This window comes from Pyrgilauda ruficollis, unplaced genomic scaffold (assembly GCF_017590135.1).
Source record: "Pyrgilauda ruficollis isolate IOZ18807 unplaced genomic scaffold, ASM1759013v1 scaffold241, whole genome shotgun sequence".
In the NCBI taxonomy this organism is placed as follows: Eukaryota; Metazoa; Chordata; class Aves; order Passeriformes; family Passeridae; genus Pyrgilauda; species Pyrgilauda ruficollis.
In genome coordinates this window covers 138,116-158,784 of record NW_024523723.1, presented here as the reverse complement: position 1 = coordinate 158,784, position 20,669 = coordinate 138,116, and the positions used below count along the sequence as shown (strand labels likewise).

Sequence of the window (20,669 nt, the reverse complement as noted above, 5' to 3'; positions counted from 1 at the left end):
ACAAGAATGCAGCAGGTCTGTTAAAAGCAGATTGCTTTGACACATTCAAATAGTTCTCCAATTTAGTCTTCACAGGGGAAAAAAAAAGAATTATTTTAAGATGTGGCCTTTTCCCTCAAGGGGAGTTTGGGTTAGGTTTTTGTAGATGTTAGTGAAATGCTTTTTCACTTGCAGAAACGTGCAGAGTCATTCAGAAAGTGCCTCAGAGCACCTCAGCAACAGTGACATGAAGCCCCAAAGGGACAAACATCCATCTCCTCCTGCTGGAAAACCCTTGGGATGAGATGTTTGCACTCAAAGCAGATGCAGAGGAGGCCAAGAGCTGAGCTTTGGCAAGGGCTTATTCAGGGGGGAAAAAAAAATCTAGAATTATGTCAAGGTCTTGATTTTAAACAAGATAAAAGAGTTTCATGGCAGGAAGGAGAAAGTGTCAAATGAAATATTTTAAAATTAAAATAAATGAAGCTTAAATTTAGCTTTGGCATGGAGCAGGTGCAGTTCTGGAGGCAGATTCCACATCCTCTCTGCTGCCCCTGCCAGGACCTTTCCTTGCCTGCAAAAGATGCTGAATGGACCACAGAGACCGAGGAAGAAGATGCTGATCCTCAGCTCAAACTCCAGCTTAACTCTGACTTAAGGAAGTGAGAAACTGAGAACTGCTTTAATAAACACTCCACGCTGGGATGCTCCAAGAAAAATCAAGCCTGGGAGAGGCTTCCCACGAACAAACTGAACTGAAGCTGCTGAAACATCCCAAGGGGAGGAAACACCTCCAAAGCCCTGCTCAGGATCCCAACAGGATCCCTCCGTGGCCTGCCAGGAGCAGAATCCAGAGGAGTTTTGCTGTCCTGCTCCCCCAGCCTCTCCAACACCAAGGAGAACTGAGTTCTCTCCAGTGTGGGGCTGTTCTGCAGAGTTCCTTCCAGCCCCACTAGAAATACTCAGGGATGCATTTCCTGATCCCACCTGCACCAGGTTTTTAACCCGTGGTTTTCAGAGCTGAGACAGCACCAACTGCTTGAAATTTCAGCCAGGGCAAGCTGGGCTTGAACTCTAAACCACACTCAGAGCTCACAGAAATGGACAGTGCCACTGAAAATGAGGCAGCTCTGTGCTCACAAAGCTGCTTCAACTTTAATTCCTCAATAATTGGCTTTTGTGCTTCAAATCCAAACTCCCAGCAGGAACTGCCTCCCACCAGGTGTTCTCTGCTCCAACCACAACAGCAATAAGGTCTCCCAAAGATAATTCAGGGGTGATTTGTCCCCTGAAAAAGAAAGAACAACTGCTGTCTCACAGAATCACAAAATTTGGCTGGGAAGGGATCTCAAACCCCATCCAGTGCCACCCCTGCCATGGCAGGGACACCTCCCACTGTCCCAGGCTGCTCCAGCCCCAGTGTCCAGCCTGGTCTTAAATAATTCCAGGGATCCAGGGGCAGCCCCAGCCAACCTGTGCCAAGGTTTCACCACCCTCACAGGGAAGAATTTCTTCCTAAGATTTAATCTAACTTCTCTTCTTCAGTTTTAGGCCATTCCCCAGTTGTTTGTTCCAGAATTTTTTGCTACTTGAGCCAGAAGCTCCAGCAGCTCTGAGCCTTCCTGGTTCTTATCTGGCAATCCTCAAAGAAAAGAGCTTTAAAACAAATCTCCAAACCCACTGGGATTTCTCCAGCATAGGTGGAGGAAATAAAAGCCAACTGAATGTGGAAATTAAGCTCGAGATTAGTGCAATTCCTTTAACCCAAAGTAACACAGAGGAAAATCTTGCTTTGCCTTCACTGCAGATTTCCCACCACCCAATCTGAAGGAATCCACCAGGTGGTTTTTTTCAGGGGGGATCATTCCTGAGGCACCTGGGCATTTTTGTTCCTTTCAAAACACTAATAAAAATACACTTGTTTTCAAGAACAAGTGAAATTCTGCTCTTCTGCTTCTCAGGTGCAGCAGAGAAGGCACAGAGCAGCTCACAAGCAGTGGAAAATCAGGATGAACATCAAGCCTGTGGAAGGGGCTTGCACCCAAAATTCTTCCTTAAGTGCTGAGGCAACACCCACACCTTGGAAAGGCTCATTTGAAACCCATCTGCAGTCCTGGTCAGGATCCTGCTCCTTTGGCTGGGTAGTGTTTACAACAGCTCTCCATGGCCTGCCAGGAACAGAATCCTGTGGGATTTTTCCTTTCCTGCTCCCCAAGCACCTCCAAACTCCATTTTCCTTGGTGTATCTCCACACTGGGGTTGTTTTGCAGAGCTCCTTCCAACCCACATGGAAATAATCTGGAGTTGGGGACCTGAGGGTGCTGTGCCTTTTAGAGATCCCTCCCAAACCCCAGAGGATGGGATTTGTTCCCTTCTCTCCCTGCCAGAATTTCCAGAGGGATCAGATTTGCTTCCCCCCTCCTTGGCTTTGTTCAAAGTGTTTTAAAGGAGCAGCTCAGGCAGGATTTACACACAATTTCCTTGGGTTTTTAGCACAAATTCCAAACCTGAATCACAGACCTGGTGAAGTTACAACAACCACAATTTCCCTTTTTTTTCCTCTCACACCAAAGCAGAAAAACCCCAAGTGATTTAGGAACAAGCACCTTGGTTACTCACAGCTGAAGTTTATAAAATTTTCCTTCTTTCCAGGTCACCTGCCACATAAAACCACCACAAAGCCACACAGCAGGAAACTGCAGCCCAGTGCTGCTACAGGAAAAGGTGCAGGAGTTTCCTGCATGCCAAGGGCTTGCACAGAAATTCCCCCAGCAATCCAAGGTGCCACTGTCACAGCTATTAAATCAATTATCCTCTTCATCCTTCCAATGGAATGAGGGCAATGGGGCACTGTGGCTTCCCCAGTGCATCCCATAAACACATCCAACAGCCAAGCTGCACAAGAGGGTTTGTCCCTCATTTTTGTCCAGTGCATGTGGCCATTTCTATTTAAAGAGTTCATTAATAAATCTGAGTTTATCACTCAGCTTTCTGCCAGCTCAGGTGGGATTCCACTGTATGCATGGAATACAAATACACAATTTCCAAGGTTGGGTCAGTACAAGTAGTTCCCATCAAGCCATTAACTCTGGAAAAGTGGAAGGACAGGCTGGTTTGGATTGGAATGGACCTTCAAACAATCCAGTTCCACCTGCAGGGACACCTTCCACTACTCCAGGCTGCTCCAAGTTCAACCCAGCCTGGCCAATTCTGTTTAGAACGTAAATTGAAAAGACTAACAGGGGGCAGTTAATCACCAAACCACCTGCAAAAAGTTCATTTAATCACCAAACCACCTGCAAAAAGTTCATTTATGAGCCTAGGAAGTTCAGGACATCAGGCTGGTGCTTCCTTTAATCCCAGCAATTCCTCCTGATCCAGCTCCACCGTCAGCCCTCGCACCAAGAACGACACTCGCTCACAAAAAAGCCATTTTCATCCTTGGGCTTCCCAGGGGTTTTTGGCCTTTCCCAAGGGATTCACTGCACAGGATTTTCCTGCAAGTTGAAGGTCTAAAGACACATTGTGTTGCAGAGGAAGACATGAGAGAGGCAGGCTGCAGTGAACAATGATCCCCACAGGAGCTTCCGTGTGCAGCGGAAAGGCAGCGGCCGAGGAGGGAGCCAGCAAAGCCCTGGGAGCTTTGTTTGCATCTGGGAATGGCTGAGCTGGCCAGCACCAACAAATCCACAGCCAGCCAGGGCTGGGGTAACACCAGAGCCTGGAGTGCAGCGTGCCCAGATCCCAGGACAGCTGCCATGCTGAGGGCTGCCATGGGAAACACCTATTTTTAATTTTTTTTTATGGTTTGCAGGCTTTGAAGAACTTCCTGGGCTCAGCAGCTGCACCAGAAGGAGAAGGAAGAGGTCCAGGCTGTTCTCAAGCACTGGGGATTCCTCTGACTAAGGGAAGCCTCTGATGACAGGAAGGCAGGGATTAAAATCACGGAGTGGTTTGGGTGGGAAGGGACCTTAAGGATCACCCACATCCACCCCTGCCATGGCAGGGACACCTTCCACCACCCCAGGCTGCTCCAAACCCATCCAGCCTGGCCTTGGACACTGCAGGGATCCAAGGCAGCCCCAGCTGCTCTGGCAATTCCAGCCCAGGGCCTCCCCACCTGCCCAGCCAGGAATTCCCTCTCAATATCTGACCTAAAACTCCCCTCTCTCAGCTTATGGCCGTTCCCCCTCATCCTGTCCCTCCAGGCCCTTCCAAACCCCTCTCCCTCCTTTTATAAACCCCTTAAAGCACTGGAAGGGTTCATTAAAGCCACTTTGGCACAGGTGACACCAGCACCAGAGGAAAGGAAAAAGGGATTTTTTTGTAACAGCAGCAGCAGAAGAGCAGAGAGTGTTGGTGGAACACAGAAGACAAAGTCCTGGTCACTGTGGCCAAGATTCCTCCAAAACAACCTCCAGGATGTGGAGTGGGAGGGCTGAGAAAGATTGGGATGTTTCCCTGGGAGAGTTTGGAAGGTGCTCTCACTGCTGGAAGATCTTGGAAGTAAATTCCCTACCCAGATGCACCAAATCCACTTGGAGAGGGAAAGCAGGACACAGGGGTGAGTCCTCATCCAGTATCTTGTTCTAGCACATCTGCTCAGGCTTAATTATTCCACTTCCCTCTCAGCTCCCTGAACTCAGAGCCCAGGGGAGTTTTACAAATCAGCCATCCCTAAATTTATGTCCTCAGCAGAGCTGAGGGAAGAAAAACTCACCTGGAGGTTTCCCCACAGGAATAACAGTACCTGGGGTTTGTTATGTGGATCAAAAAGGAAAAATACCAGCAGTCAGTTTAAAATGGAAGTGGAGCTTTGGGTCCAGGCCAGGAATACACCCCACACTGTCAGGAGAAATGGTGTCAGGACACTGCAATTCCCAGCTTTTAGGCTGTGTTTGGAGTGAAGGCAGAGCTTTCTCATAATTAGTTAAATTCAGCTGAAACAGAAGATTCCTTGACATCCTCTCTTTGAATCACCATTATAGAAGAGACAAAGGAACACCACTGCAACTGCACTAAAAACTAATTAACAGTTTAGTCGTTAGCAGGTGCAGCTGCCTGAAAAGTGGGATTTTGTCACCAAGTTTGAAGTGTCTCCTCCTTCAGAGAGGAGCTGATAAAAACCCCCCCGAGTTTTCCCCAGCACAGAACAAAAAGCCTGGAGCCGACCTCTGCCAGATGCTCTGAATTCCAGGTGACCTCCGGCAGAGCCAGGCAGCCTTTCAAAGGCACACATTTATCACAGCCTGCTTTAATAAATCAGAATTAAGCAGCCTTGACACACTTGAAGCCATTTGGAGGACAATATTAGTAATCCACAAATAAAAAAAAAAAATCCCAATTAACCAGTGTGCTGTTGCAAAGAACCAGGATGCTGCAACAATCAAGGAAGTTCAAATAAAGACAGCTTGGAATTCCAGAAGCAGCACACTGCTCCCAGCAATTTTCCCTTGTGCTGCCACAGTGACTTATTTTCCTCCCCTTTACTCATCTCTGCCATTTGACAATTTTAGCAGAGATGTGGGGCTGGGAGAAAGAAAGAAAAAAAGAGGGAACATTCCTTCCTTGAGACAAATTTAAAGAGAAATGAGAAAAGTGGTTTTCTCCCTTTACCCTGAGCTGCTCCCACCCTAAACCTACACAAATCTCCAGCAGCAACCAGAGTTCAGCAAGCCACAGTTTTTTGGGATATGGAGCAGCTCCATACACAAAAAAGGGCCAGGACTCTCCTGTTGGCCACGCTGGCAGCCCCAGATGGGACTCAAAGCCCTGATCCATACAGAGGCTCCATGTCCTGCTACTCTTCCCTGCAATTCCACCTCCTCCTTCAGGAACTCCCCAGGCCAAGCTCAGAGCTGTCCCTGCCCAGTGGGATTAAAACCCCAGGGATTTCAGCAGAGGCAGGGCTGGCTGCAGGGCAGAGCCCAGAAATAGGGATGGGGCAGGAGTTTGGATCCAAAACCTCCCTCTTCTGGCTCACAGGCTAAATTTAGCCCAGTCTGGTAATGACCTAAAAAGCAGCTGATGTGGGTTTCTGTGACGCCTGTGACAGCTCCAGCCACTTCCTGACAGAGGGATGTGCACGTGGCAAAGTCCTGCTGCCTCCTGGGAGACTTCAGGAGACCCAAAATGGGAAATGTGGGCATCACTTCACACCTGCACCCACAGGCTCTGCTTGAGCCAAGTGGTTCCTGTTTCTGATCCATCCTATATCCTGAAAGAATTAGGGGAATGTTCCCCTTTCAGGGTTTTTTTTGCTGTTTGAAGCACCTTGTAAAAGAATATCAAAGCCATCAGCATCACAGCCCCATCCAGCTTTTCCTGGGATGCTCAGCAGCACATTCCCAGCTGCCCCTGGAAATAAAATAAAATCTGCAGAGGATTATGGAGTTCACCTATGCCAGGTTCCACCTCTGGTGCTTTCCAAGGCTGGAGGAAACTGGCAAGAGAAACTCATACACAGAATATCCTAAAATGCCTTAATGACACTGAACTTTGGGTGGCACCAGAGAAATCTGTGACTCTGGAAGCCACCAAGAGCCACAGAGGACAACTTAAAGGATTCAATGGCTACTGAGCTGAAAAAACCTCCAAAACTCTTTAAAAAGCCCCACTAATTCATCTCCTGAGCCTGCAGAATCCTGCTGTGTCCCAGCCACACTGAGCAGGAAGCCCCTGCAAAAAGTTCAAGTCCAAAAAGAAGCAAACTTACAGCAAACTCAACATTTATCAGCACAGAACTGAAATTTGCCTCTACCAAGACAGAGATGCTAATTCAGACTCAAAGCAGCCAGTTAATATGGAATTTTGGGGTGGAAAGGACCTTAAAGATCATTTGACTCCCACACCTTCCCCAGACCAGGTTTGCTGTGTTATAACACAAACTCCTCTCACACACAATTCCCACTCATCCAACCACCTCCAGAAAAAAACTAATGGGAATAAAAAAGCCCCAAAGCCACGTTGAGAAGAGGCACCAGCAGCACCAGGGCTCTCTCTCAGCACCCTTCCACAACAGAATCCCTGCACAAACCCCACAAACCCATTTCTTCCTACATTTAAACAGGTGGAACAGGCAAATCTTTGCTTACCCCTCGCTCTTTTCCAATAAATGCTGCTGAAGTGAGGAAAAATTCTGATTTTTTTTTTTTCCAGAGAACTAACATTTTAAAAGCTCTGGCAGTTTAGGACCACACCTGAGGAGCTGCAGGGATTGTGATGCAGCTGAGGGAGAACAGACTGAAATCCCAAGAGGAGGATCTGACCCTCTGGGACACACCAGAAGAGCCAAACACACCCCTGTCCTCCACAATCTATTCTCTAAACGTGTAAAATTGAGTTTAGCACCAGGATGTGCAGATGGTTTAAATACAGGTCAGCAAATTTCCTGATCTCAGAGCAAAAACAAAGTTGTGGCAAACCTTGAAACGCAAAATGGGGCCCTCCCAGGGATGAAAGGGATCCACTAGGGGCACATTATTGCTCATCAGCTCACTTTTAGGGGACCTTTTGTTCCATCTGGCAAGGCTCAAGTCTCGATTTTACTTCAAGCACTGACCAGTGACTCAAGCAGGGCTCACAGGTTAACTGTGAATTTGCTAAAACCAAGTGGCAATATTTCTTCAGTCCTGCCAATCTGGGGGTCTGAGGCACTTCCCACCCCTGTCACTGGTGTTTGGGTTTCCCCCACGTGTAAAACGCTCTGCTTTTGCCTCCTGCCCAGTTTGCAGAAGGTGGTGATTTTCTGGGCAATTTTTACTCCAAATCGGGCAAGCACCTAAAAGATTTTTGCTCCAAACTGGGCAAGCATTTAAAAGCTAATTAAAATTACCTTTGCAGGGCAACACCAAACAAAACATGGCAGAAACCACCAAGTAATAAACCCAGTGGATTCTGAGGAAGGCGAAGCTTTCTCAGCAGTTGTGAGCATGACAAAATGTGTTTAAATCCAAGACCCTGGAGCTTTCCAGGAGGCACAGGAGTTGAAAAAAGCGTGGAGCAGCTCCAGGGGGAGCAGGGTGAGTTAACACCTCCTCACATACCTTCCCTTTCAAGGAACACAGGCTCTGGCTCTGACTTACCGGGATCTGATTTCTGACATCCCAACTTTTCAACCCAGCCCTGTGTCCCCCCTTCTCAAAGCACATTCTCCTGCTGGGATCTGAGCTTTCTCCAATATCCAGGCACGGATTCCTCCCCTGAGCCAGGAGTATTAAGTTACCAACGATGTTAAACAAAGCACTGATCATTCAGCTTCCTTCTTTCCACTGCTTCCCTCAATACAACACTGACACAGCCTCAAAAGTAAAAAAATAAACAGTGGGAAACAAAAAGTAGGAGGTGGCTTCAGGAGCAGCAAGGAATAAATCAGTGTCACCACGCTGAGTCACCTCAGAGATGTGACACTGCCAGGATAACTGCTGCACTCCTGGAAGGATTGCTCCTTTATTTCAGCCCTCTTGACTCCGGAATTGAGGATTCCCAAGCAAGGCCATTCCCAAAACCAGCACAAATCAGTCCCTGACTGTTTTCTTACCCAAACAAAGCCCCTGCAGAGATGTGACATTGCCAGGATAACTGCTGCACTCCTGGAAGGATTGCTCCTTTATTTCAGCCCTCTTGACTCCGGAATTGAGGATTCCCAAGCAAGGCCATTCCCAAAACCAGCACAAATCAGTCCCTGACTGTTTTCTTACCCAAACAAAGCCCCTGCCGCTTTCCAAACCTGGCTTTGTGTTTCAGAGTTCCTCAAACTCGGCAGCACAGCCAAGGGGGATGTGGGTGCCTTGGGAAAGGATCCAGTGCTGCTGAGCCATGGGCACGGGCACGTCCGTGCCGCACAACATGAGCTCAGCGCCAAAGCAGCCCGGGCACTGTGAGGTTTAAAACCTGCCTGGTTGCCATGTGAGACAGGGTCCAGCCCTCCTGGCTGTGGGGATCTCAGGGGGAAGGTCACCGAGTCTGAATTAATGGCATCAGACAGAAGAAAAACAAAAGCAGTTTCAGTTGCCTTCAGCAGAAAGGAGAGGGTGAGGGAGCGGTGGCTTCCCCTGATGGAGCAGCTTTCACCCAATTTAGCAGCAGGGAGAAACCTCCCTCCGTTCCCAAAAAGGAAGAAAAACCAGGGAAATAAAAGGAGAATTTAAAGGATCAGTCGATTAGAAAAGGGTTTCCCCGGAATAAATCAGTTTGGGAACAGCCAGGAACCAAAGGCAAGTTTTGGGCTTCGTCTCTCACCAATTCCATGTCATGTTCTTGCTGTCCAGGCACGTGTGGGGTTCCCAGCCCTGGAAGTGTCCAAGGCCAAGCTGGACGGGGTGTGGAACACCCTGGGATAGTGGAAGGTGTCCCTGCCCGTGGTTTGGCTGGGAACTGGATGATCTTGAAGGTCCTTCCCACCCAAACACCCCAGGATTTCATGTTCTGCTCCTCCAGGTTCCTCTCAGTGCAGATCTCCCAATTTTATGTTTTAAACAGCCAACAACTCTCGTCCCCAAATGCATTTGAAAGCTAAACCTGGCCCTTTCCAAACTAAAAAGAGATCTGGCTTCACACCACTCACACTCCACTCAGCAAGGCTTAAAGGAGCAGCTTCATTCCATAAAACCAAGAGGAGTCTTAACTCTTCAACCATGGTGACCCAAGAGCTTCAAAGCCCAGCTTTAAAACAGCATTTTAATTTAGAAACTCCTTTAAGAGCAAAATCACTTTCCATCTCTGCTCAGACAAGCCAGGGTTGTGTTCTCATGCAGCTTTCCTGCTGCAGAAGTCGGGTGTCTCCTCGGACACAGCCTCAGAGCAGGCCTGGACCTGCCAGCACCAAGACAAAACAAAGCACCACAGCCCACAAAAAAAAAAAAAAAAAAAAAAAAAAAAATTGCCAGCGTGGTTAAGTTAATAATTTATCAATCTTTTCAACTTTGCATCCATTAATCTACCACGGTGGAGGTTAATGCAGGACACTGAGACTCAGTATCGCACAGTTTTGACTTTTTCAGGGGTTGTGCTTGGTAAATTGTGTAAAGAGCTGATCCTACCCTAAAATCTGGTTTGTTTTATCAAAATCCCACATTTTACAGGCAGCCAGTGTCTGTCCCTGGTGCAAACATCCTCAAGCTCACCTTTCCATGCCATTCCTCCCAGGCTGGGAGCAGGGAGCCTGGGCTCCTCCTCTCTCAATCCCATTCCTTCATTATGCAGGGCAGCACCTCTGCCCTCTCCTTCCCTCCCATCCCCACAGCCTGTCTCAAACCTGGCACTGTGCTGTGACACAGCTGTGGCACTGAGAAGGCAGCAAGGATCCACCCCAAGGCCCCCCTGCCACTGCTCAAAGCCAGGTAAAAGCCCCCTGGAATTAGGCAAATAATGCAAAATTTATTTAATAATCAACTATCAGCTTTTAACCTCAACCATTGACAGGGAATGACACAAAGCCTCCGGGGTGAAGCTCCTCTAAAAGGTAGCAACTGTCATAAATGTAGACTTTTCCCAAAGAAAACATTAATTTTTAAGGAAATAACACCAAAAACCCCCAAACAATTAAAGCCAGAGATTGCAAAACCTTTCAGAATAATCCACCCAGACGCTCTATTTGTACAATCCTTAATAAAAAAACATTTTATGCTGTTGTCTTGTAGTGATTCCAAGGAAAGCACACACAGGGAAATGCAGCAATTTCTGGAAAGCAGCATCTGACCCTCAGCAAAAACAATCCAAAATGGCTCTACCCCTTCCTCACGCTGAGTCACGAATATCTGGGAGTCTCCATCACCTCCTGGATGTGGATCATGCAGGATGCCCAGCCCTGCTCTGTAATTCCCAATTTAAAGGGATTAAAGCCCACAGACCATCAGCTCAGTTTACAAATGATCCACCCCTCCACTGATCTGCAACACCTCATGCCAAGTGATTTGGGAGTGATTTGGCTTCTCCTGGAAGGCTGCATCAATTTGCTCCAGGGAATCAGTGAAGTGATTTAAGATTAAAGGATGGCTCTTGGAAGCTGCAAAATAAAACAGTGGCCAAGTCCTGAATCCAGAACCAACCCTATCATTACTGGATACACAAGCAGCAGCAAAATCACTGTTTTCCAAGAGATTAAATCCACCCTCAACCTCAGAGAGACCTTCAGGGAGGCTGAGGAGCTGGGAAAAGATGGAGAGTGAAGATGAGGAGGCAGCAGCTGATGGTGAGGGGTCATAAAGGGGATGGGATGAGGGGGAACAGCAGATGGAAATCCTGGGAAGAGACTGCCTTGGTGATGGGAGAGAGAATCCTTGCACTCCTCTCCACTAACCAGCACTCCAGGGGTACCCACACCAAGGCACAACCAGCTCTGAGCATCCCGAGGAGGCGAAAAAAAGGAAGAAAAGAAGCAAGGAAAAGAAAAGCGAGACCCGCACGGCTCTGGCAGCAACAAAACCAACTCAGCCCATTTCCCTGGGATGTGCTGGGGGATCCATCCCATCCAAGAGCTCATCCAGAGGCTCCTGCTGGAATCCACACGGGCTGCAGGAGCCAGTGCAAAGCAGAGATGCCAAGGTCGGGTGATCCTTCAGTCACGCGAGCTCTGTTCCGGTGAGGTAAAACAAAGAGAGGGGCTCTGTGTTCATGATTCCAGAAATACATGGACAAAATCCACAGGGAAACGGGGGGAGGGAAAGGAGGGGAGCTGAATGCACACAGCAAGACACACAATGAAGCGCTGAGCTCTGATAACACACCCACATCTATAATTCACGTTTCATAGTTAGGAAAAAAAAAATGTTATTCAGCGTTTTTGCTGCCGGAATAAAGTCCAGGACAGCAGGAAAATTCAGGCACTTCTGCCTCAGCGTGGGATCACCTCTGACTTAAGCAGACAGTGAAAGCAGGAGGAATTTGGCTGGGAATCTGCTCCATATGGGAGCCTGTCACTTTAACTGTGGGCTCTCTCCTTCCTTCCCAACAACCTGTTATGTGTTTATCCCGGGGATGGCTCCGATTAAATCCCGGTTTCAGAAGGGCACCGAGCACCAACAGGTGCTGAGAACATTTGGTGACACTGCACCCAGCTCTGGGTGCTTCCAGAGGCACCTTCCCCTCCCAACAGCCCCATTCCTGCTGCTCTGCCTCGATGGAAGGGGGAAAATCCCAAGAAAATCAACAGGGAAAAAGTCTGACAAGGTTTTCAATCTAGGAAAAAAACCCAAGGAAACAAAGAGGGGAAAAGTCTATCAAGGCTTGAAATTTAGTCCCCTCCCAACAGCCCCATTCCTGCTGCTCTGCCTCGATGGAAGGGGGAAAATCCCAAGAAAATCAACAGGGAAAAAGTCTGACAAGGTTTTCAATCTAGGAAAAAAACCCAAGGAAACAAAGAGGGGAAAAGTCTATCAAGACTTGAAATTTAGGGGAAAACAAAGAAGGAGAAAGTCTATCAAGACCTGAAATTTAGGGGGGGAAAAATAGGAAAACAAAGAGGGGGAAAGTCTATCAAGGCTTGAAATTTAGGGGAAAACAAAGAAGGAGAAAGTCTATCAAGACCTGAAATTTAGGGGGGGAAAAATAGGAAAACAAAGAGGGGGAAAGTCTATCAAGGCTTGAAATTTAGGGGGAAAAAAAAAGAAAACAAAGAGGGGGAAAGTCTATCAAGACTTTCAGTTTAGGAATAAAACTCAAGGAAACAAAGAGGGGAAAAGTCTATCAAGACTTGAAATTTAGAGGTGAAAAAAGAGGAAAACAAAGAGTGACAAAGTCAATCAAGGCTTTCCATCTAGGAAAAAAAACCAAGGAAACAAAGAGGGGAAAAGTCTATCAAGACTTGAAATTTAGAGGTGAAAAAAGAGGAAAACAAAGAGTGACAAAGTCAATCAAGGCTTTCCATCTAGGAAAAAAAACCAAGGAAACAAAGAGGGGAAAAGTGTATCAGGACTTGCAGTTTAGGAATAAAACCCAAGGAAACAAAGACGGGAAAAATCTATCAAGAGCTGAAATTTAGGGGAAAAAAAAGAAGGAAACAAAGAGGGGAAGAGTCTACCAAGAGTTGAAATTTAGGAATAAAACCCAAGGAAATAAAGACTGAAAAAGTCTATCAGGATTTTCAGTTGAGGAAGAAAAATTCCAAGGAAACAAAGAGGAAAAAAAAATCCATCAAAACTTTCAGTTTAAGCACTCCTTTGCTTTTGGCTCCCCCAGGACACAGGGCAGGGATGCTGCCCAAGATGTGTCCTGCCTGTGCAGGGAGTTGTCCCCTTGGGAATCACCTCCATGCCCAGGTATCTCCCCCCTGTGTGGCATTCCCAGGGAGGCAGCAAAGCTGGAGCCTCCAAGGAATGATCTCCTGCAGTGATCCAGCTGTGAGCTCCCAAGGAGGCACTCCAGGATTTACTCCCTCAGCTTCCAGGCTGTCTGCTCCTCAGGAACAGGGCAGGATAGGAATTAAGAGTGAGTTTGAAGGAGAAGTTAATTTAAAAACCCCCAAAACATTAAAAAAAGCCAATCATCATTTAATGCCAGCACACGACGATGAGCAGAACCGGGACAGAACACTCCTGTGAAGATGAAATGTAATTTTCCCCTGGCAAATGAAACAATGCAGGGCCTCATGGAGGGGCATCTCCTGCTTCATCCAAAATATTGGGACCTGGCAGGGTCTGCAGGACTGGGAGCTCAGCTCCCAGCTCCCATTATCAGCTCCTGCTGCTGAGAAATGAGAGCACGTGGGAGTCACGCCGGGAGATGTTTCCAAAAACTCACCAGGACTGCAAAATAGTCGTGGTGACACCTAAAAACAATCCCCTACTACACACCCAAGCACAGCTTCCCTAGGAAAGCCAGGAAAAGCAGCTGGCACAACCTCCTGGACCCAGGGGAGGGGACAGCAAGGAGACCATTTTACAGGGAATGTTTGTTTTCCTGAAATCCCGTGTTCACTTTTGGGGTTTTTAAACTGTTACAACAAAGAAAAGGCCTCTAGAATTTGTTTCATCAGCATTTAGTGCCCTAATGCCACTTCAGAAGTGGGAATCTGGGAAGCATCATCCAGCCAGACTACTCAGTATTCCAAAAACTCTGCTCCGAGTCTAGGGAACGAGAAGGGGAAATAATTAAAACTACCCCCATTTTTTATTATTTTAAGCAGGGCTGGGATGTCAGGCTCCAACAGGCACTCTGCTCCAAGCAGCCCTAACCAAATCCATATTTTCCAGTTTGAACTCCATGATTGTGGCAATTCCATGATTAAACAAGTGCACTTGGCTTTCAGGCCTGCTCGAGGAGCCCCAGCTCCCAAATCCTCCCCAATCCAACTGACAAAGCAACAAAGGGAGAGTGAACTGGCAGCTCCAGCCAATTTCTCAGGGAAAAAAAAAACATCCAGCCACCAGCAAAGACTCCAAATTCTGCTCTAAAAGCAGCAAGATGATACCCTTGGAAGTTGTCATTTAGGCAACAAAGATTATTTATTTTCCTCCAGTTGGTTTGGTTTAGGCAGGGATTTATGGATTTCGAGTTCTCCTAAAGACAGGCACCACCTCCCAAGCCACATTTACCTGATTTGATTTATAAACCACCACCTGTGACAGCACTGCTGGGAAAAAGGGGGGCTCCCCCAGTTCTGGGAAGGGGCTGCTGCCACGTCTTTGTGCATTTTGAAGCATCACCACACGATTCCCCTCATCCCCAGAGACCTCATTAAAACAGAGCCCCAGAAGTGGAGCAGAAACAAGCGTAGCGTGACATTTGAAAATTTACATTCAAAGTTTCCAGAAATATCCGTCCTTTAAAAGAAAAAACCCCAACAGAACAACAAAGCCCCACCAAAGCCTACCAAAACAAGACATTCCAGTGCACACGCTCTTCCCTGGGGACAGGCCAAAGAGAACAAAGGCACGTGACCCTGCCATTGCTCAACGCCGCTCTTGGAAGGTGTTCAAGTGGGATGATAAGTGCGGTGTAAGCCTATAATGACCAGAAAAAGGAATTTATCCCAAATGTAAACTCTGTCCTACCCTTTGCCTCCACGGAGCAAACACGGGTGGGGGAGTTTTGAGATTACAAAACGCTCTGCAGGTAAACTAAGGAGCTTTGTACCTTTATTCTCCTTGACTCGGGACGAGCCTAAAATTAGCAGGGAGTGCAACGCTCCGTGAGTTACGCTCCCAAACCCCCGGCTCTGCAAACTGGGCAGCACGGGGAGATTCAAACAAAGCTGGCCACTATTTATAATTCCTTTCAGGCACAAAACAGGGTGACACTTCCCTTTTCCAGCTCTGACGCTTAAAAATAGAGCTCGGGGACTACAAGCCAGCCAGCAACGTTTCTCCACAAAAGGAGGAAAATAAATCAGCACTAAATAAACTCCCGGCCAAGGGGAAGCCGCGAGCGCCGCGGAACAATAAACCCCGGGGCTGGAACGGGAACACCCCGCGGGGTTTGGGGGGGATGGGGGTGCCGGGGTGGGTCCCCCCATGGGTGTAAACACCCTGGCAGGGGCACCCCTTCAGCTGCAGCCTCGCTCCGCCCCGGGCCCGGTTTCCGGGTAGTAACAGAGCAGCCAATCCGCGGAGTTGCGAGAGCTCGAGGCCTTCTCCCTGCAAACACTCCAGCTCCCAGGCTGGCACTCGCCCCAAACATAGGGGGAACCACAAAGGGGAGCCCCTGTTCTGCTGTCCCCAGGGTGGGAGCTACCTGGAGAGGCCTGGCTTGGAGCCCAGGGGCTTCCCAGTGAGAGAACCCTACGCTTCCAGGTCACTGGTGAGCGGGTCAGGAGGTGTTTTGGGGAGCACGAGCCTTCCTGCTCTGAAGGGTCACAAGTTACCCAGGAAACTCTGGCTGGAGCCCCCCAAAAAGGGGAGCAGGGATTCTGGCTCTCTTTCCCCAGCCTCAGCACCACAAACCCGGTCTGGAGGGAGACAATGAGTGACGGGGAGTTCGAGCACATCCTGGTCCAGGAGATGATTAAACATCAGTTCCACACAGAGCTCTGCCCTTCCTGCAGCCCCACGGAGAGCAGCCACCTCTCCCCTTCCCTCCTCACAAAGAGGCATCCACAAAAGGACACGGACGTGGCAGGATTGAAAATAGGAATCATAAAAAGACCTCGCTCGGCTCCTAAACCTGTCAGAGCAGGAGGAGGCAGGAGTGTTATTCACCCTGCGCCGTGCCCCCTCCCTACTGGGAAAGGTAGCCCTTGGCAGGCCATAAATTCACACTATTATTCACTGTTGGAGACGTGGAAAGGGGATGAAAAGGGAAACTGTAATGAAAATGGCAGCAAAAAGGGAGGGTAAAAAAAACCCCAAACAAAAACCATCCACAGCAACAAAACCCTGAAAGCTCCAGGAGGAGATGCCCTCAAGCACATTCCTTCAGACCAGTCCCTTCTCTGGCCACCACCGAGACCCTCCTCGATGTGTCTCAAAGGAGACCCTGATTTCAGATCAGCTTCCAGAGGGGGAGATTCCCCAGGGAAGCGTCTCGGGAGCCGGGGCCTAGTGAGCTGCTCACCCCGGGCGAGTCAGGCAGACAAACAAAAAAGGCTGGGGAGGGAGGGAGGGAGGGAGCGAGGGAGGGAGGAGTGCTGAGGAGTCATCTGACACATCCAACTTCCTAAGTTTGTTGTCCGCAGGAGACCGACTGCTCTAACCCTCACCCCTTGGAAAACAAGGAAAGCAGAGCCGACAACGAGAGCTTTGCTTTTGGAAAAGCCATCGGGGTTCCTTTGTCAGGGGGCAGAAAGGGCAGGGCACAAACTGCCCAGCACCGAGAGGAATCCCAGACATTCGGGGCTTTCTACCTACCCAGCTCCTAGAAACACACAGCAAAGCCACTTCGCAGGGAAAACCTGCTCTTTGTCCTCCAAAATGCTGCGATCGCTGGAGAAGCCGGCAAGGAACCGAACAAAAAGGGGGGGAAAAAAAAAGGAAAAGAGAGGGGGAGGGGAAAGGGAAACAGAGCAGCAGCCGATCAGTTGGGCCTCGGCCCCTCTCCGGCCCAGAGCTCTTTCCAGGGTATCCCTAAGAAAGGTTTTCCCCCCTGGCTAAACAGCTGGAATTCCCGACCCTCCTCCCGGTGCGATTCAGCATCGATCGCAATTGGCGGAGTCTGACATGTGTGTAACTTTAAACCCCCGGATAAAAATAGCTCCGATTCGAGCACCATCAGGACTCGTTTCCTATTTGCTTAAAAACAGGGCGAAAAACACACCGAGAGCAGCTTTGTGGGGAGAAAGGCGCTGCGCGAACGTCAGACAAGTTTCCTTCGATAAGCCACAAACAGGAGCGCTGCTGCTGCTGCTCCTCCCTCCCCCCCCTTCCAAAAAAACACCACCAAATCCAGATAAGTTTGTTTATCTCTCTCTGGGAACTAAATCAGACCCGTTTCTCGACCCCTCGACAGCAGCAGGGCAGAGGCAGCAGCCCCGAGTCCTGCTCAGGGAGGTCGGGCACGTTCAGGAGGCAGATCCGAGAAACATTTCATCCACTCTTGTCATTGCTACCCTTTCCCGGCTCGCACCGCCACCTTGTAAACAAAAACTATTAATAAAACAATCCCAGAACCGAATTCCCAACGGTATTTTTCAACGCCACCCACTCTCCAGACACAGAGAAAAAGGGATTCGCCGCCCCGTAAAGGGCCAGGAATAAAAACAAGGAGGAAAAATATAAACAGATCCATGTAGGAAGAAGGGGAAAAATAAAAAGTAATAAAGCCTAACCAAACCTGGAGGGTTACATAAACCTCTTGGGAGACGGGCTCGGGCCCTGATGCCCTTCACCCACCCCTGGGTCTGCTGAGCCAGACCCCGAGGGACCCCCCCGTCCTCCCCAAAAAATCAAATCCCTAAGCCAGCACCAGAAGCTTCATGAACTGCAGGGTGAAATGGGGGAATAAATAATAATAATAAACCCCACAAAAGCCTTTCTTTGGGCTGTGGCTGCTGGAACTGCTCTCCCCTTCCTCGCCCTCCCCAGGGCAGGCAAGGGGGGGTGCGGGGCACCCAGATTGGGGGGGCATCACCGAGGGGGGTCTGCAGAGACACCCCCAGGGCCGCCTGTCGAGCCACACAGGGGGCTAAACCCCCCAAAATACGGCAGAAGGGGGGGTTAGGCCTCCCCTGGTGAGAGACGGAGGGCAGACCCGACCCCCAGCTCCGGGGAGAGGCCGCGGGGCTGCGAATGGGGGGGTTTGGGGGGCGACCCCGGCGGGGGCCCCCGGTGCCCCCCGCCCTCCCACCCCTCTGCAGGCCCGGGCGTGGCGGGGGGGGAGGAATCCCCCGTGGGCCCGGGGAGGGGGCCCGGCAAGGATACAGCTTGACCACGTCGGTGTCCATCCGCCTCTTGCCCGGGCTGGGGGACGACATGGTGGCCGCGGCCGCCCCCGGGGCTCCGGGCGGGCTGTCAGCGCCGCCGCCGCGGGCCGGGGCCACCCGGAGGCCCGGCCGTGGCGGGGGGGGAGGAATCCCCCGTGGGCCCGGGGAGGGGGCACGGCAAGGATACAGCTTGACCACGTCGGTGTCCATCCGCCTCTTGCCCGGGCTGGGGGACGACATGGTGGCCGCGGCCGCCCCCGGGGCTCCGGGCGGGCTGTCAGCGCCGCCGCCGCGGGCCGGGGCCACCCGGCGCCGAGGGGAGCGGGGAAACGCCGGGCCGCGAGGCGCTGGAACCCGCCGCTGTCGCTGTCGCCGCTGCTGTCGTCGCTGTCGCCGCTGTCGCCGACAGGGCCCCCCCGCGCCGCTCGCGCTCCCTCAGCCGCTCCGGCCGCCTCTGCCCCAGCCTCTCTCTGGACCCCTGACGTCACCCGCGGTGACGTCACCGCCCCGCGGCTCTACCATTGGCCGCGCCCTCAACGCTCCGCCGGCCCCGAGGCACGCCGGGAGTTGTAGTTCTAGGGGGGAGGCGGAGGAGGAGAGATGGTTGGGCCGCGGGTTCGAGGCCCCGCTGGGGCCGCAAGCTCCAGTTCCTCCCTTTCCAACGTTTCCCGCTATTCCCTGCGTCCTCCCCGTTCCCCACGGATCCTGACACTCCTCTTATTCCCCCATTTCCATTCTGCCCGTTCCCACCACGGCCAGGGAACTACCTCATGGGGCGCACCTATGTCAAGGCCTTGCAATTCCCCACGGCTCCCCCATTTCCACTGTTTTTCCACAATTCCCCATGGCTCCCGCTATTCCCAGCATCTCCCTTGTTCCCCATGCACTCTGACACCCCTTTATTCCCCTGTTTCCTGTCCCCACCGGGCTCGGGGCAGCACCCCACAGAATATGGGGTTTGCTCACGGCAATCCCGCTCAATCCAGGCGGGAATGTGGCAGCTGGCCAGGCCCCGGAGCAGGAGTCACGGCTCCGGATTTCCGCTGGGACACCGGCAAAGCATTTCCCGGTGCCTCAGTTTACCCAGGCGGATGATGACAGCACTAATGGGTGTCTCCCAAGCTGATGGGATTCCAGTGTGGAACCTCCCCACCCCGCATTCCTGACCCCGGCATCATCCCATCAATCTGCCCCGCTGCTTCCTCCCCCTGTGGGGAGGAGACACAGCCAAAGAATCCCAAAAAAAGCTCCTCCGTTTAATGCCCCAACATGCCCAGAGTTTGGCAGGGGCGGGAGGTGACACCACCTGAGGGGACCCAAATCCACACCCCACATTCCAGGGGGGAATTTGGCAGGGGAACAGGGTTCTGGTGGAAAACTTGGGCTAGAGGAGCCTGTATTTCCCTGGCCACAATATTCCCTGACTGGTTCCAAGCATCTGGGAGAACTGCACAGGGAAAAACAAGGATTTTACAGCAGTTTCTTGGAATGCTTCTATTCCATCTGTGAAACACCAGTTTTGAAACACCAGGAATTATTCCAGGATATCAGGGACTCCAACAGCACCCTGTTCATCTTTGGAATACCTCAAGGCCACTCTTACAGCACCCAAACCTTGGAATGTGGGTGCTGAGGGAATTTTGGGGATCCTCTGAGCACTCCTGGGTCTGGAAATCGGGATGGAGGGGCTGTGGCTGGGCATTCCCACACGGAATGGGAATATCATCCTCCCTGCACTGGGTGCATCCCATGATTTGTGGGGTGGTTCCCTGATCAGAGATGGGGGGAACCAGGAGAATCCATGGACAGGGAATGTAGGGAAGAGAGGGAGCCAAAGGGAACAGCTGGAAACCACTGGAAAGGGCAAAGCAGAGTTCCAGGGAGATGAAGGAATGGGGAAAGCACGGGGGGCTGCTGGGGATGGGGGATCTGTAGTCCAGGCAGCTGGAAAAGGGGCTCTTCCATGGCCATCCTCGTCCCTCTGGATTGGGGGGGATCCCCATTTCCACCCCAACTCCCAGCCCAGCAGGGCCATGGGTGCAGCAGCCCTGTAATTAGGGAAAGAAGGGAATCCACCCAAATTCAGGCCCTGCTGCTTCCCCTGGCATCCCAAAAGAGTGGATCCCAGGAGAAGCCCCGAGGTGGGCAGGTGCACCCCCAAGTTTTGGGGTTCAGGGAGAGCCAGGATCAGCCCTGACCAAGGCAGCCACTGCATTCCCAGGCACAGGGCAGCCAGAATCCCAAAATCCATCCAAGGGCATGAGACAGGCGAAACCTCGGAGCTGGGGCTGGGGAAATGGAGGCAGGAGATCCTTTCCTCCAAAAAAAATAAAGGAATGACAAATCCCTGTGCCTCCACCCACACCACAGACCTGGAGGGAGGAGATCCAACTGTGCC

General features: G+C 50.7%; 1 protein-coding gene across 1 annotated transcript in view; it reads right to left on the bottom strand.

Moving 5' to 3' along the window:
* The window catches only part of UBE2H (ubiquitin conjugating enzyme E2 H), a 42,897-nt gene extending 24,153 nt beyond the window's left edge, over nt 1-18,744 (bottom strand). Inside the window, exons 1-2 of the mRNA XM_041470173.1 lie at nt 18,578-18,744; nt 18,270-18,388 (exon numbers count right to left, since the gene is read on the bottom strand). Coding sequence (XP_041326107.1) covers nt 18,270-18,322 — 53 coding nt within the window. The 5' untranslated portion in view covers nt 18,323-18,388; nt 18,578-18,744. The remainder of the gene's footprint in view (nt 1-18,269; nt 18,389-18,577) is intronic.
* Between the last annotated feature and the right edge of the window lie 1,925 nt (nt 18,745-20,669).